This window comes from Bombus pascuorum, chromosome 1, assembly GCF_905332965.1.
Source record: "Bombus pascuorum chromosome 1, iyBomPasc1.1, whole genome shotgun sequence".
Lineage (NCBI taxonomy): Eukaryota > Metazoa > Arthropoda > Insecta > Hymenoptera > Apidae > Bombus > Bombus pascuorum.
In genome coordinates, this window is record NC_083488.1 from 34,804,461 (window position 1) to 34,820,510 (window position 16,050).

General features: G+C 39.9%; 1 protein-coding gene across 1 annotated transcript in view; it reads right to left on the reverse strand.

Moving 5' to 3' along the window:
• Positions 1–15,884, reverse strand: part of LOC132912170 (AT-rich interactive domain-containing protein 2) — a 58,621-nt gene extending 42,737 nt beyond the window's left edge. Inside the window, exons 1-2 of the mRNA XM_060969359.1 lie at positions 14,490–15,884; positions 13,262–13,355 (exon numbers count right to left, since the gene is read on the reverse strand). Coding sequence (XP_060825342.1) covers positions 13,262–13,355; positions 14,490–14,581 — 186 coding nt within the window. The 5' untranslated portion in view covers positions 14,582–15,884. The remainder of the gene's footprint in view (positions 1–13,261; positions 13,356–14,489) is intronic.
• Between the last annotated feature and the right edge of the window lie 166 nt (positions 15,885–16,050).

The window sequence follows — 16,050 nt, forward strand, 5'->3', positions numbered from 1 at the left end:
AGCAGCAAGCAAGCAAGCAAGCAAGCAACCAAGCAACCAAGCAACCAAGCAACCAAGCAACCAACCAACCAGCCAGGCATCTCAGTTCTCTTCGGTGTCCCCGGCTGCACATGTGTGCAGGGCATGAGGTCGGTCTCCTCGTCATTCGATGTGTGAGAGCTCGACTGCCCCCTCCCCCGCGTACTGCCAGAGCGACGTTGCCGACTGTTCGATGGTTGGGCGGGCAGTGATGCCGGTATGCGTGTACCAGGGCGCGGCGTTGCCATATCGACCGTACCTCATCACCGGGGAGCGAACCAGCGAACGCCCCGCTCCCTCTCCTTCCCAACAATAGCGCTTCGTCTCTTTCTCTTTCCATTTCATTCCCCCTTTATATCTTGCCTTTCTCTTTTCTCTATTACCTCCTTCTTTTCCCTTTGTTCCCTCTCTTTTTACGGTCAATCGTAATACTTTTCTCTTTAATCCTGATCTTTTAACATACTTTAGGTTCCATATCTTATCCCTTTCGTCTCTCTCACTCTTTCTCTCTGTTACGTGCGCACCTACCATTTCCAAGTACAAGCGATGTAAGAGAGGCGCCGCGGCACCTGACTGACTCAGCATTACCGACTTCGTCGTGGATTCCTCGCACGCTACACGCACTGCGTATAGCGAGCAGACCAATGCCAGACTACGCTGCGTGCCCATTTGACGGCCATCCGAAGACTCTCCCGTATACCAGTCGCGCCCTTGAACAAGCCGGACACTTGCGAACGTATAACGCTTTCCCTCTGTCTCTTTCTGCATAAGTACATAGCGTATCCTTCTGACTCTACGCTGCTCTCGCAATCGTGCTCTTTCTCCCGGGGCTCCTCTCGTTTGCAAAGGGGTCTCTCCTTTCTTTTTCTTTTTTCCTCCTCCTCCTCATCCTCCTCGTCCTGCTCTTGTCCCCGCCCCGCGCTTTTTCTTGCCGGAACCGGTAGGAGCGTGATGTTCCGCCACTGGGTTCTTTGACAACACACGTTATCCCGATAAAACGCAAAGGCTTTACAATTTATTTTACGCGTGGTTTACGCCTATGTTTTTATCTGGTTGGTCGCTCGATCGCGACGCGTTTCGGTGATTTTACACGTGTGTTTCTACTTGCTCGTGCAGCGGATAAACTCCAAGAGAAGCTCGCTTCGAACTGTACTTCATCTTCGGTTTAACATCGATTCATCAAATGAAAAATGTTCTACAAATCTCATAAACATTTTAGACCATAATAAGTCTTTACTCGCTTGTTTCATAGAATTCTTCGTTTGACGTTTCAAAGATTCTAACGAAATAGTGAATTCAACAAAATTGGAATTATCCATTCGTGCGACCGAGAATGGCTAAAAAATAACGAAGCGCGTTCATTTTCTAGCTGGTCTATGATTTCGAAATTGGAACCTCGGATAAAATATTTAGATTAGCAGCAAACTGTGCGAGACTGACGAACCCAGCACGCTTGGTATGCAACAGCGAACGAACCGACATGTGAGGAGGCGAAACGTATTACCTCGAATATTTCTGTACTCTTATAACTCCGTGCTACATGACATCGTGGATTTGCATCGTATTTTATTTTTTCATTAAAAAATTAACACCATTACTCGTGGCTACAAAAATTTCTCTCGACCCTTTTTCAATGCCACCTTTTAACAAAATTATATGTAATCTTGCGTAAATAAAAATAAAAGCGATTCACAAAACATATTAAGCTTCATTTATTATTTTCCAGGAGCTACAGTAGCGGACAAAAGTTTAAGACGATGATTTGTAAACCGGATTACAAACATCTTATACGCATATTGTTCTTCTATTCGGTTTGTCTCTTTGGAATAACGTAGCTGTATGTTTGACCTTCGTAACCTCAGACAGTCAGTTGTTAAATACAAACAATGTAGGAGTTACAACAGTTAGTTACCGCCTAGCACTTGGAAACAGTGGACATTAGTTTAAGACGATCTGTGTAAAACGTGAGTACGAGTACAGTTTTTGAACATTTTGATTCTGGAATGTCAAAATCATTGTTTAGTGTACCTTTTATTGCTTAAAATTCATTTAGGTAGGAACAGACTATGGGTAAATCAAAGAATTTACTTGAAAACGAAAGGGAACAAATCGTAAGGCTGCGAAAGCAAAGTAAAACCTTCACCGAAATAGCAAATATAGTGAACAGGTCAGAAACAGCTTGTAAACAAGCTTGGTATAAATTTTTAAAGACAGGCATGTATTGCGATCAACCGAAAAACGGAAGACCACGGAAAACAACACCGAAAATGGATCGCCGGATTCATCGATTGAGCGAAAAGGATCGTTTTCGTAGTGCAAATAATATTGCTGCGGAGATAAACTATGAAAACGATACACAAATTAGTGCTAGAACTGTTAGGAGAAGATTAGAAGACTTTAACTTAAGAGGACGAAAACCCCAAAAGAAACCACTGCTGAGTTCTAGGAATCGAAAAAGACGACTTGCATTTGCTAAAGCTCATAAGCATTGGACAAGTGAAGATTGGCAAAAGGTATTGTTTTCTGACGAATCGAAATTCAATCGCGTCTGTTCTGACGGGATACGGTACGTTAGACGTCGAATTGGCGAAAGTTTGAAAACACAGTGCGTTTTAAAAACTCTTAAACATGGTGGTGGCAACGTTATGGTGTGGGCGTGTTTTTCTCGAAGCGGCCCTGGTCCGATATGTCGTATCAATGGAATTATGGACCGTTTTCAATACAAGGACATACTCAAGAACACAATGTTACCTTTTGCACGCAACAATATGAGTGATGATTTTATTTTTCAAAATGATAATGATCCGAAGCACACGGCTCGGGTTGTGAAACAGTTTTTTCAAGAAGAAAATATCACCGTGCTGCCGTGGCCGTCGCAATCACCAGACATTAACCCAATCGAGAATTTGTGAAGCATCATAAAAAAGACAGTACAAGGTTATAAACCGAAAAATTTGAATGAACTTTACTCTACGATTGAAACAGCCTGGAATAATATTACGGTAGATTAATATAAAAAATTAATAGATTCTATGCCAAGAAGATGTACCGAAGGGATAAGAAATAACGGATATTGAACAAAATATTGAATTTAAACAAAAATTGTGTATATTTTTTAACCAAAAATTAATATTTTTTGTATAGTCTTAAACTTTTGACCGACGAAATATTATACAGATTTCGTTCCTTTTTTATAACTTAGCTATTGAGCAAAATATCAAAATGAAATTTTTTTTCTAAGTGTACAAACAAATGTACAATTAGTTAATACCAAAAGTAGAACACCGTATTTATATTTTTTATGGAAAGTAAATCAATTATTTATTTCTTCCATTTCGTCTTAAACTTTTGTCCGCTACTGTATATATCGAGTTCACACGGAACTTTGATCGACATTTAACGTTTCCATCTGGTCACCGAGTATAAATAGCATTATACGTTTCGATGTGGCTGAAATATTTTTGTAACTGAAATAATAACGGAGCACTCGTCAAAAAAGCCGAACGATTTTACAATTTATATTCCTTGGATCGAAATTTATTAAGAACAAAATATTTCATGAAATTTCACTTACTATTTCATAAATTTCACAAGAAGAAAAAAAAAAAATGCTTCTTCCACTTGCTTTATTTTTCTTTTCTACGTTACCGTATCTCGATTAATAGAAAGAAGATTAACGAGCATGCTGGTTCTTCTTGATCTCGGTAATCGACGATTTCAATTTTAAAATAGGCGCGGTCACATAATGCACTCGATAAAGCTATCACATTTTCTGCAATTTCATTACTGTCATTGGTTTCACGCTGCTGTTCTATTACACCGTTCTAGATACGACTAGAAACAATTACAATTAGAGAACGGAAATAAAGATAAGAACCTAAAGTTTTTTTATCGTAAGAATATATTTATCGAAGGCACGCAAACTCTGAACAACGTAGAGCTCTTCTACCTTTGTAAAAATTACATTTTCGAACAGTAGCTCCTCTCGTTACCACCGCTTCGTTCCTTTTCATTGGTTACTGCTAAACGTATATCGTTAATCATAATATCGTGTTTGTGACATTTCGATTAAATAAAGTACGTGAAATGAAGAGCAAAGAAAGAATCCTAGTGCGATAAACGGTACGAAGCGTATTCAAAACTTGTATTCGTAAAATTCACTGCGAACACTGTACCCATAAAATCGATAATAATTACTAAACGTAAAACGTTACATTATCGGCAATAATTTCATTTAATAGGATGAATCATTCAAGTTGTTGCAAACATTTCGTACCCAAAACAATCTATAGAATTTTCAGCAATAAATTAATAAATGTGATACAAGAAGAAGAAGAAGAAGAAAAGTATTTAAATCTTTCTGAATAAGACTGTTATTTACTTCGTTATACGTGTAACTGCGTGACTGTAGCAGTCGGGTAGAGGCATTTTTTTAACCAAGCACGGACAAGTTTATGGATTAGAAAAGCGAGCGTAGAACGGACAGCCGGCTACACACGTCCAGCTCGAAGATCGCTATAATTTATTTCGAATTTCTTGTAGCCGAACGCGCGCCCGTCCGTCCGCCCGCGCGCACTCGCGAAAAACTTGCAGATGTATTCCGACAGGAGAGCGGTCCGATGCGCGTGTGCACGCACGAGTATTAGTTTCGAGTTATCCAATCGTTTTACATCTGTAAGAATCCGCTCTACACACCAGCGACTCGCTAATAATTTCTACCTCTACACACTTTCACTTCACGCCGACTACTCCTTAACCAGAGTAGAGTGACTTAGCCTCGTAACGCGCTGATAAATTCAACCGGGCGAACATACGAGATATCTTTCTATATTTTTCCTTTTCTGTCTTTTTGCCGAAGCGACCGTCGTGCGGTAAAAACCGATTGATTTCGAGAAGTTGGTACATCGTCAACCTCCCAAGAGCGAACAGCCTTTTGACGATCCTGCGAAGACGGAGAATTTCTTAACAAAGACGCTTGGAAGACTTTTTTTTAACGGAGGTAAGTAAAACGGAAGGAGATATAGCTTATAGACGGTGACAGCAAAGAAGTATCGTCAAGCGCATCAACGTGTCACAAATGTAACGCAAAAAATGTCAAATAATTACTAACTTAGAAACTAGCAATATATGTTACAGCTAAAAAAAAAAAAAAAAAAAATAAACATTCAAGCAAACGTCTATCGCGCACGTATTTTACTATCTAGCAATAAAGTAAGTTCATTAATAAATTGCTCGATCATCTTCGCGTCTAGCAATCACTATCGTCGCAAAATCGTCAGCATACCGATAACAGCAATCTTGCAATAATAAAATATGAGAAAAGAAAAGAAAAATTTTATCGATTCGATGACCTATAGCGATGTCATCGACGATATTAAGGTATTCGTAGCGCGACGATACACCTCAAAACTGACATACGCGGAGCCTCGAAAGTCATATTCCTCGCGCATGTCCCAGATTCTCTCTCTAGGAAGGAATTTCTTGGCTGTCTGTACTTTCTACACGCGCGCTAACAAACAATTCAGAAATGGCCAGAACGGCACCTCTCGTCATATTGTACGGCACTTTGCACGCCGAAATTACATATTTCGCGTTACTTTTATTGAAAAACGACGAGGTCGGAGTCGAATTGTTTTTCTACAAAAAGATTCTTCCAACCATTTCACCCAACATATTAGCTTTCTAGCAACTTTGTAAGAACGGTCTTCCCGCAATTAATCAAAAAGTAATTTTTTCAGCCACTTACTACAGGGATTACGTGATAAAACTTTCAACTTTGAAGGCGAATATCTCCAATTCGGTAAGACCAGGCTCTTTAAAAATTGAATCATGTATATATATAATATACTAAATATACGCTACAAATACCTTAAGCAAGAGATAAGACGGATGTTCGCCCCGTGCTAACAATTCCGAGTAGTGGTGGGGATAACGCTGCGACAGTTAACCGGGCAAAGATACAGTAGCTAAGTGCATTACTGTAGATAATTGTAAATTATACAAAAGTTGGTACCCCATTTTAGTTCATTCATCTTTGCAATACTAATTCACGATTCGCGTTACGTTAGCGTGTTTTCAAATTTCATGCGTGCGAAACACACACGCCATTAAATTCGAAATGGAAACGTTAACTCTTCCATTTGAATAAAAATAATTCTAAAAACTATTTCATTAAATTAAATATTTTAACGATACTTTAAGTGGATATCTCGATATATATGTGTGTGCATATATATATATATATATATATATATATATTAGAACTTGAACGTTGCAAGAGCATAGATTTAGAATAAACACATAATATGCTAATAGATAAAGAACAATATGATTCAGAAGCACGCTGGGAAAACCGACTTGATTTCCATAATCGACTTCCGTAACGAGTCGCTGCAGAAAAAATTTGCGTTCTTACAGGGTACGTATTATACTTCGTAGAATAGATCAATCGGATTAGTTATTATCCGAATTTACCCATCGTTGGAAACTTAAGAATTTGTCCAAGATTTAAAAAATCTGATCTCAAATACTCGACCTTGAATTACACCGAGTCTTTTAAACTCAACGGAAACGATCGCGGATATGTTATACATGATTTCGATACTTTAGTTTTGACGCAAATTTTGTCAAATAGTAAATTAAATAAGAAAAGTTATTTTTTAACCACCCGATCGATTAGTCGTCGATGGATCGTCAAATGCAAAAACACGACAAAATACCTAAAGATATTTTCCCCGTAAAGAATACTCTCGGTATCTTCGTTGCGATAACCAAATTGATGGACTAGGTCTGCCGGTGGCGCGCGACGAAGAACATGGCGTCAATCCGCTCGAATCACAGATCCGCACTCCACGATGCATTCCGAGTCTGAGCGTAGTCGCGACCCAGCCGCGGGTTATATAGTCTAGCGAGCTTCGATCACACTTGTTGAGGGGAAGCCCTCGTACGCCGCACCACCAACTGCTCCTCCTCCTCCTCCTCCTCCTCATATAATATTCTCTCTCTCCCTCTTTCTTATTCCCTACTCGCACCATCTCATCCTCGCTCCCTTGTCGCCCCCCCCACCCCCGCCCTTCTGCGCGCACCTTCTTCCCACTTTCGGTTCATGATCTATCTCCCACCCCGAATTATACCTCTCTGCAAGTGACCCTGACCTTGCATCAACTTCCGTATTGTCCGTACGTTTGGATTTCCGGAACAGTCGTTCAATTATTGAAAAAATTCTGGGGTAAAGTACAGTATCCGAATTGGAAAATTTTTTGTTCGAACGTGTATTTTCGAGGATATTTTAAGTCGCTAAAGCCGAAAATGATCATTTTCCACGGAACTGGACGATTTTGAAAATTTTTTCGACAAAGGTCTTAACACTCGTACCCGCTGAAATCCACGTAATGCCATGATCATACAGAGCGGTAAGCGGTAAGCGGTAAGCGGTAAGCGGCAAAACACGTGACGGCACAGTCAATGCCAATTTTATCGCTTACCGTTCTCTTTATGATAACAGCCTAACCGGCCGCCTAGTGCCGCCTAGCGCGGTCGGAAAATAAAAAGTAACCAAAACCTAAGCCGTTACTCACGATTCAAAACCATACAGAGTAAGCGGTACGTACAGTAGGTTGAGAGTAACAAAATTAGAAAGAGACATCGTCAAAATTCACGAGCACGTCAAATATCAACAGGTTGGCCGAAATCTTTTACGCCTCGTTTCCGCGAAGAACGACGCTTAATTTCGTCTTCGACGACCTCAACGACCCAACTCAACTTTTAAGGATCTAAAAGGTGCGATTCTAGACGAGTGTTGTACAGTCGGGATTCTATGGTAGAATCAAATTCGATCTATCTCGTTCTTGTCTGTTTCGTTTTCTCTGATTCGTCGATTACAAACGATTTGATAAGACGTGGTTGCATAGTTGATGCACCGTGACTATCGTGATTAGCGACACGTCGAACACGGAGGAACGATCGATCGAAAGTTGCCAGAATAGTGGCTTGGATTGGAATTTATAGGTAGTAGGCGGTATTCGACCGCTAACGCTCGATTCGTTGCCTCGAGATGGAAAAGGCGCGTTTGCAGCAACGTCCACAATCCGAAGAAACGAATTTCAGCGCTTGGACGGATCGCGCTTCCTTTTCGAGCGCGAAGCGTCGCGTTGTCGCGGTCGACGTTTGGCCAACGTGAAACGATATCTCGAATCGCTTGAAAATCCGGGACGAAGATCGAAAAATTGTAAATTTCGTAAATACATAAATACACGAGAAAAAAGAAGTAAAAAAGCTTTTTAGAAATAGAACAAATAAGCGAAAAGGCTTATAATTCCCATGGTGGGTATATTTTTTCCTCTTTATCTGCACCAATAAGTTCAATTAGCGGAAAAGGAAAAGGAAAGATAAGAAGTTCGATGAAATTTTGTTTCTTATAAAAGTTTCGCTATTCGCTGGAGAATTCGCCATGATTCTTTCGTTGGGAATCGCTGTGGTATAGATTATGCACGTTTTTCAGGGGTTTGTACTCATGACGATAACTTCGACGGCGAGTAAGTCGTCCTCTCGACTCTATACGCGTTTGCACTTTTTCGCAAGTTGAAAAAGGAGATTCGACGGGAGAAGGGAACGAGAAGAAGCCAGACGCGTCTTTTCATCGCGCGGAACGCGTTCTGTACTACTACGACTTTCCCGGAAAGTGACAATTCGGTGAAGTATTTCCAACAAAGGAACGAATGCTAAAACTGTTGATCGCGCCGTCCGTAGATTCAATCCGTTATAGAAAAATCATAATCTTTCTAATTCTTCGGAACGATCGATACGATATGTCAAATAAGTATTATTCGTTTTCAAATGTAAAGTATACTTGAATAAGCTATAATGTTCGAATTTATAAATAGTTATTTCAAATTCAGTTTACGTAGAAAACGACATAAATTATATATTAATGTACTAACGAGGAATTTCAAGTTCTAACAGAGAAACGAATGATAAAAAGTTGTACGCGCGAAAGTAGTGGATCGGTAGTTGCATAGAAGGTAAAGAAGGTGTATAGTGGTTATTTTGACGGATGGTATACGTTAAGATGCTAGCAGATGCAACGAGGAGCAAGAGAGGTGAAAAGCTTCGCCATGTTATGCCGCAGCGCTGCCACCGCACAAGTGCATACCTATGTACGACGTTTATGCGCATACATACAACTACATATACATATATAAGTAATATCGAATCGGTTCTTAAGAAAACATAGATCAACGGTTTTTACTCTAGAGAAGCAATCATCCGGAAACTTATGCGAATGAAATAGCTTATTTTATAACTATGTAACGTACATTCTATTTGAGAAAATCTTATAGCGATGCATTATAAAGGGTTGCAATTTTTCGATCCGAAGCGGTATGTTTCTCTCGTAATCGCGTAAAGAAATATCCTTGGTTTATCTCGGTAGAGAACGCCGTCACGAGGATGCGGAAGTCCGTTCGAATACAAAAAGCGCATTACCAATAAATTATTTCGAACGAAAAAGTAGTTGGCAACACTTTGACTTTAACTGCAAAAATTGTTACACGGAGGTGTTTCGAGTATAACGAAAAAGCGACGAAACAACGACGCAGACGTAAACAACCAGAAAAAATTCGATCTTTAACGCGCGTTTCAACGTTCTAATATCGATTTGAAAAGTTATACAACAACGGCTACTACTTTTTCTCACAACACGTATGTATTATTCTCCAATAGACCGATGGAATTGTGGCTGCAGCGGAGAGTAGCAGAGACAAGGATAACGGCGTTCAAAAAATCATTTCGATCGCTTCGTTTCTCATCGTAGTGCAAAGAGATCTCGTTACGTTAGACGAATCAAAAACTACTACGTGAACGGACGACCAATTCACAGGTTTTGTTTCCAATGTCAAATAAAATATTCAAAAAGAAATGAATTCAAATTTACATTAACAAGAAGTTGTATGAAAACGAATTTTATTCTATCGTTTCCCATATGCGTAATACAAAGAAACTATATCGAGGCGAACATTCGGACGAATAAATGTTCTGAGAATTTGAGTGTGCGAGAAGAAACGCGCGAGCGTGCGTACGTGTGATATCGATACACGACGCGTATACATCGTTGACAACTGCATATCGTCCATTTCGCTCGGTGAACCCAGTTCTAACAACAAGGCTCTCTCGGCAATTTTTTTCTATATATATATAGATTTACTTTGTAAAGTCGTTTTCGCTTTCTAAAAAAATCTGAAAGAATATGGCCAGAAATTAGATCCGACATTGAATTCCGAATCGATTCGAGAGTCAACGCAGGATATCTCAAAGGCCTCGGTGTTCCTTCAAAAGGCCTTTCTCCACCGGAAACAGAAATCTATTCGACGCGTTAAAGAAATTACGTCTGAATCGATTCGGTTTATTAAACCGCGTGTCAAACTTACACGTCGAAGATCAAAAGATAATAATGCTAATGAATTTTCTTTGACAAACAACGCGCGTCTGCCGACGATCGTCCGTCGGTGTAGTCTCGCTTTTTATCCATCAACTGTTTCTGAACTCGAATTTTGTTTCCCGCTGTCTACAGACAGATAGATGCCGACAGATAGATGCCGATCGGTGTACGGACGATCGTCTGTCAGCGTGCACCTGGCTTTAGGCGACCAGCACTGTACGTTTGTCGAAATGTAAGAAATGCCCGAACGCGATTCATTCTCGTTTCCGTAAGATTCGTTAACCATAACGTTACGTGTACGTATCAATCCACGTGCATGAATGACAACACGCGCGCGTAAATTACTGTTTATAAACTTGACAAGCTCGTGCCGTACACGTTGTGTAACGTTGGGCGGTGACCTTTCGGTTTTGGGTCTTCTCCCGATGAGAAAGACGCGATTATCGGAAATCGAGGTTAGGCGAGGTTAATCGCGAAAAATGTATACAGTGAGCTTAGTGTGCTAAAAAATTGCCAATATGCTCGACTCTAACTATCGCAAGTGTAAAAGTATAACGAAATAATTCTATTCCAGATCGCATCGAGTTTCACGTTTTACATCTATGTACAGTGTACATATTTTTCTTTTCCGTGAAATATACGTACGTATGTATATTTATATGCATCATATAGTTTTGAAAATTGTGTTTATATCGAACGTGTGGCTGTACACGTCCAGTACATTTAATTCAAATAATATATTTTGAGTATTAAACGAATATAATTATATGTAAATTATATTCGTTATATCGCATACATGGTCGTAGTTAGTTAGTAGTTCGAAAGAGATGAATATTACACTATCGCGTTGTCGAACCGTACGTGAACCGCGATATCCAATAATATCTAATACGTAATGATAGGTGGTAAAATCTTCTAATATAATAAATAACGTAACCATCCAATACGTCATGTATAGTGAACTGTCTTTTTTTGTCTTTTTTTCTTTTTTTTTCTTTGAAAAATATCATAGACAAAGATATGGCAAAAAGATAGCAATTTAGTTACACTTTTATGCAATTATTACCAAGGTTATTTACTTTGATTTCGCTGTAATAAAGGAGCTATAAATTTTGTCATTGTTATAATATAATGCGCCGATCAAGTTTCATCTTCGAAGCACGTGATCGACGAACGAGCGTACCCGTTTCGCCAAACAATCGTTTTCCCGCGTTTCCGCCACGCATTGCTCGATTATTAATCACGCGTGATGGATCGAACCTCGCGTATTTCTAGCAGTAAAGCACCCCAAGTCCAAACCTTTTTTTTTTTTTCTCTCTCTTAACGATAGAACTTGAAACAAGAGAAAAAAGGGGGAGGGCAAAAATACGTATTAGGAGAAAAATCGAGAAAGAAATTTTGTCACAAATATATTCCAACGTTTTACGAATTCAAGTCATATGACTAAAACAATGAATTTTTTATAAAGTAAGTTGTAGCAAAAAACATTTGGTTGAACTGATTTATCATTTTTAATTTGGTTTGGCACATTACAAATTAATTTGCAGATTATTAATTTTTTAATTATTATTAATTCTACCTCAAGGGGGTTGCATATATATCATATGTATTTACATACTTAGTAGACTGATAGCGTTGGATTTGGGAGGCTTCCGTCGCAAAGAGCACGCGACCACTCGTCCTTCCCGCGCCTAGGAGCGTGCGCGGACGCTCGAGGCATTCGCATACTCGAAATTCGAGCTGGGTAAACGAGCCAAAGCGATTTCGATGCGCAGAACCGAATCGAGTACCCGATCGGTAGGATGGATATCCTGCCATGTAACTTGGAACGAAAACACAGAATGTGACAGAACGAGCCGAACCGATCGTGCGAGTGATTTGCGAATAAATGTTGATCCACGTATGCTTGTATATATTCGAACTAAATTGTATATAACTGAGAAAAGCCAATTGTTTGACGACAAGGAAATTGGGTCGTTCGAGATGCCCGCGTTTCATAAAATTTCATAAAAATTCGCATTATCTTACAAAAGTTACACGTTTGCTAACGGTGAAGTAAGCTTATCCGAGATTTACCTCTCTACCTCTTAGTTAGTTTCGAAGCTTTGTCACAATATCGTAATATAACGCGATAAGTTTTTATTAGAATATAATAGACAAAATGTTAGACCTAAACATTCGATAAACTTCGTGTTCGAGTATCATTTTCTTATTGCGCTTGAAATAAAATAAAAGATAAACGATCGATATACCTCGTTCAATGTGCCTAAAGTGTAGACAAGTATCGTAATAGTATGAACACGGGTGATCCGTACCCTAAGTATTAAATTATAAAATTATCCTTCCTTTTATTATATAAAATGACATAAGAATAACGAGAAGCAAAAAAATGTTCTCGTTATGGTTTCTTATTTTTATTCAAAGCATCATCCTATAATTATATGGTATATTGCACGTATTTGCAATGATCATAATCTAAAAGGGAAACGATCAGGAAATATAAATTAGTGTGGAAACAATAATTCAAACGAAAGGAACACGAGTGTAAAAATGAGTGTAAAAATGAGTGTAAAAATGAGTGTAAAATGAGATCATATACGGTATCCAGGTACGTGATAAAACCCTATTCACACGTTTTGCTAAGAATACGTAGAAACATAATATTTCCGACATTTTCGCTCATTGTATTACGTGAGAATTACGTACGAAGTTATTGATATCAAATATTTTTGTACATGGGGCACGTTGGGAAAAGTACTTGAAAAACTGAAGAGAAAAATGTATACATACATGTCACTATGGACTCACCTTTATCCATCCGCCATGGGCAGTAACGACAACGTACAACAAGTACAGATCTATATCTTTTCCATTGATTTTCGGATTTTTCTTGAACGGAGTCCTGAAACGTGTCAAATTTACGAAATGTGTAAAAGAACCAACGATATAATAAAAAAATGTGATATTTATAGAATACAGAAGTAACGGCATAAATTACTGTATTGTGAATTTTACTTTTTGAATCTTAGCATTCGTCGAAGTAAATGATAGATTACTTATTAACTTGTTATCTCCTTATTTGTTAAACGATAAAAACATTTGATTTTCTTCAGTATGCGTAATTGCACATTTACGTATATATAATATATATATATATATATATATATACATACATTAGATTATATTTTTATATTGACGTCGTAAATTAAAAAGATATATAAAATTAATAAATTATTAAAAATATAAATTAGGTGGAAACATGTCGATTTTTTCATTGTACTCGACGAATATACAGATTCAGTGACAAATAGATAAATTCCGACTGAGGTTAAAACCGTTTAGTATGATCATCGAGAATGCTTTGTATCCGTTTCCTAAACTAATAAAACATGAACAATGACGTAATAAAGGACAGTGTTTACGCGTGAAATGATTCGCAGTTATTCGATTGTTCAAACACTTGTACATTCGTGTTAATATCATTAAAATCCAGTTATCGAATGAAGAAAAAAACCTTAGCGTTTACAAGAATCGCCATATCGAGCGACATAAATTCGAATGAAAGAAAGGAAAAAAAATCAACAAGTTGATCATAATATTGTTCATTTCGATCGAACGTAACCTCAATCGCAATAAGATAGGCGACCGATAATTGCCGATAAAGAAAACATGGAACACACGTAAACAAATGGCTTGCACAAAGGCGAGTTTCTCTGGGAAACTTTAAACTAATCGTACATAACCTCAACTTTGTCTACATTCTGGATAGGCAACGGAATCACTTTCGAAACGTCGCGAGAACGATAGAACGAGAATAAATGTTTCTAGCGATCGAATCGAGGAAGATACGTAAATAACGACGACGACGATGATGATGATAATAATAATAATAATAATAATAAAAAGAAAAATAGAGAAAAAGGTTGAATGCAAACGAGGAAACGGAGCGGAAAATAATGATCGATGTACGAGAGAGTAGCCAGACAGAGAGATAAATAATGGAATGCAAGAACGAGAAGCATCGAAATCAGCTTACCCTCTAGTCTCATGGAAATGACGGAGGTCCTTAAGGAAGTTGTCCCTCTCCCTCTCGTAGGTGACGGGGTCCTTGTTGAGGATCTTGGCCATATTCGCGAGTGATAGAGTGCGTGGGCGTGCTAATCGGGGTGTGCTCTGGATTTACAGGGCACGTAAGGGCAGCAGGCAGAAAGAGAGGTGCACATGGGCGCTCATGAGAGCACATTTACGCCAGGTGTGTCCTGGTGCTATGAAAGAGATGGGTACGCGAGGACGAGGACGACCACGGGTCGACACGGGGTCGCGACCCGCTCCCGACATCGGGTCGTCTTGTCCTGGCCCAAAGTGTCGGCCGGTGGCCTCTCTCGCGCGCGCGAAACCAGCGAGACAGCAGCGGCTTTTCCCTGCCGCGTACACCGCCACCCCGGATCCCCGCGCACCAATATACACTAGCTACGTTGTCCCTCGCTGTGCACACTCGACTCTCGGCCGCGTGGGGAAAAATCCGAATGTACACGTAGTTCCACACACAGTAGTCACTACCAATCAACCGAGCGAACCGTGTTACGGGCACGGGGCCGCAACGCGACTTTCCTCGCGGCCCGATCGATTCACCTGTCACTTGTCAACGATACCGTTCGGATACGTTGCGCCACGCACTCGTACCAACGATACTCTTCGACCGAGCGAACCACAGAATTCACCTGCGCGGTCCTACGCGAAGCGGCAGACCGACTCGAGACCGCGTTTCCCTACGAGCGAACGCTTGACGTGCGCCCGTATATCAAAATGGCGTCTCCTCCTGCCTGGCATCCATTGGCGAAGCCACAGCCAATTTCCCGTACGCTACGATAGCTACGGTCAGCGCCGACCCTACACACCGCGACACCGTTTCCGCTAACACACCTCGTACCGCACGCGGCACACCCTCGCACATTCTACGTCATTTTACGCGCGACACCGCGTTGCCCCGACCATACCATGCAGCCTAGCCCTCGCCGCTTTTTTACCCTCGCCGAACCGCACAAACAAAATCCCGGGTCGCGCAGTATTTTTACTTTCAAAATGGTGTGGACCCCCCTCAAGTCACTGGCGCACCGTTTGAATTGATGCGACGCTTCGCCGATAGAGGCGCGACCTACTCTAACACACTATACCGACATCTGCCGGTTCTACCACGGTATTACCATCAGTTTCAAAGCAAATTACTGCGCATGCCCATTTACAAATGTTCTTTCTTTTTAATCCTAGTCTCTTCCTCTTCGGTTAACTCTCATCTCCCTTGTATTTTTACGTTAAACGCTCGATACTAAACATTTGCTCATCATCCGTACTTTCTCGAGGCAATTCGTAAATTTGCCGTTTCCAATATCACCTTCGTCCATATATTGTACGTTTCAAGTCCATTTCACAAAAATGTATCTGCTCTCAATTTCGCTGGTTTTCAGAGAATTGTTTCAAAGAATTACGATCGCAGAAGAATACCGACGAATTTTAATACCATTCACGATACTTACCACTGGAAACTCTATCACACCATTATAACCTTTTTACGAATTCTCATAAAGGCGAAGCCACCG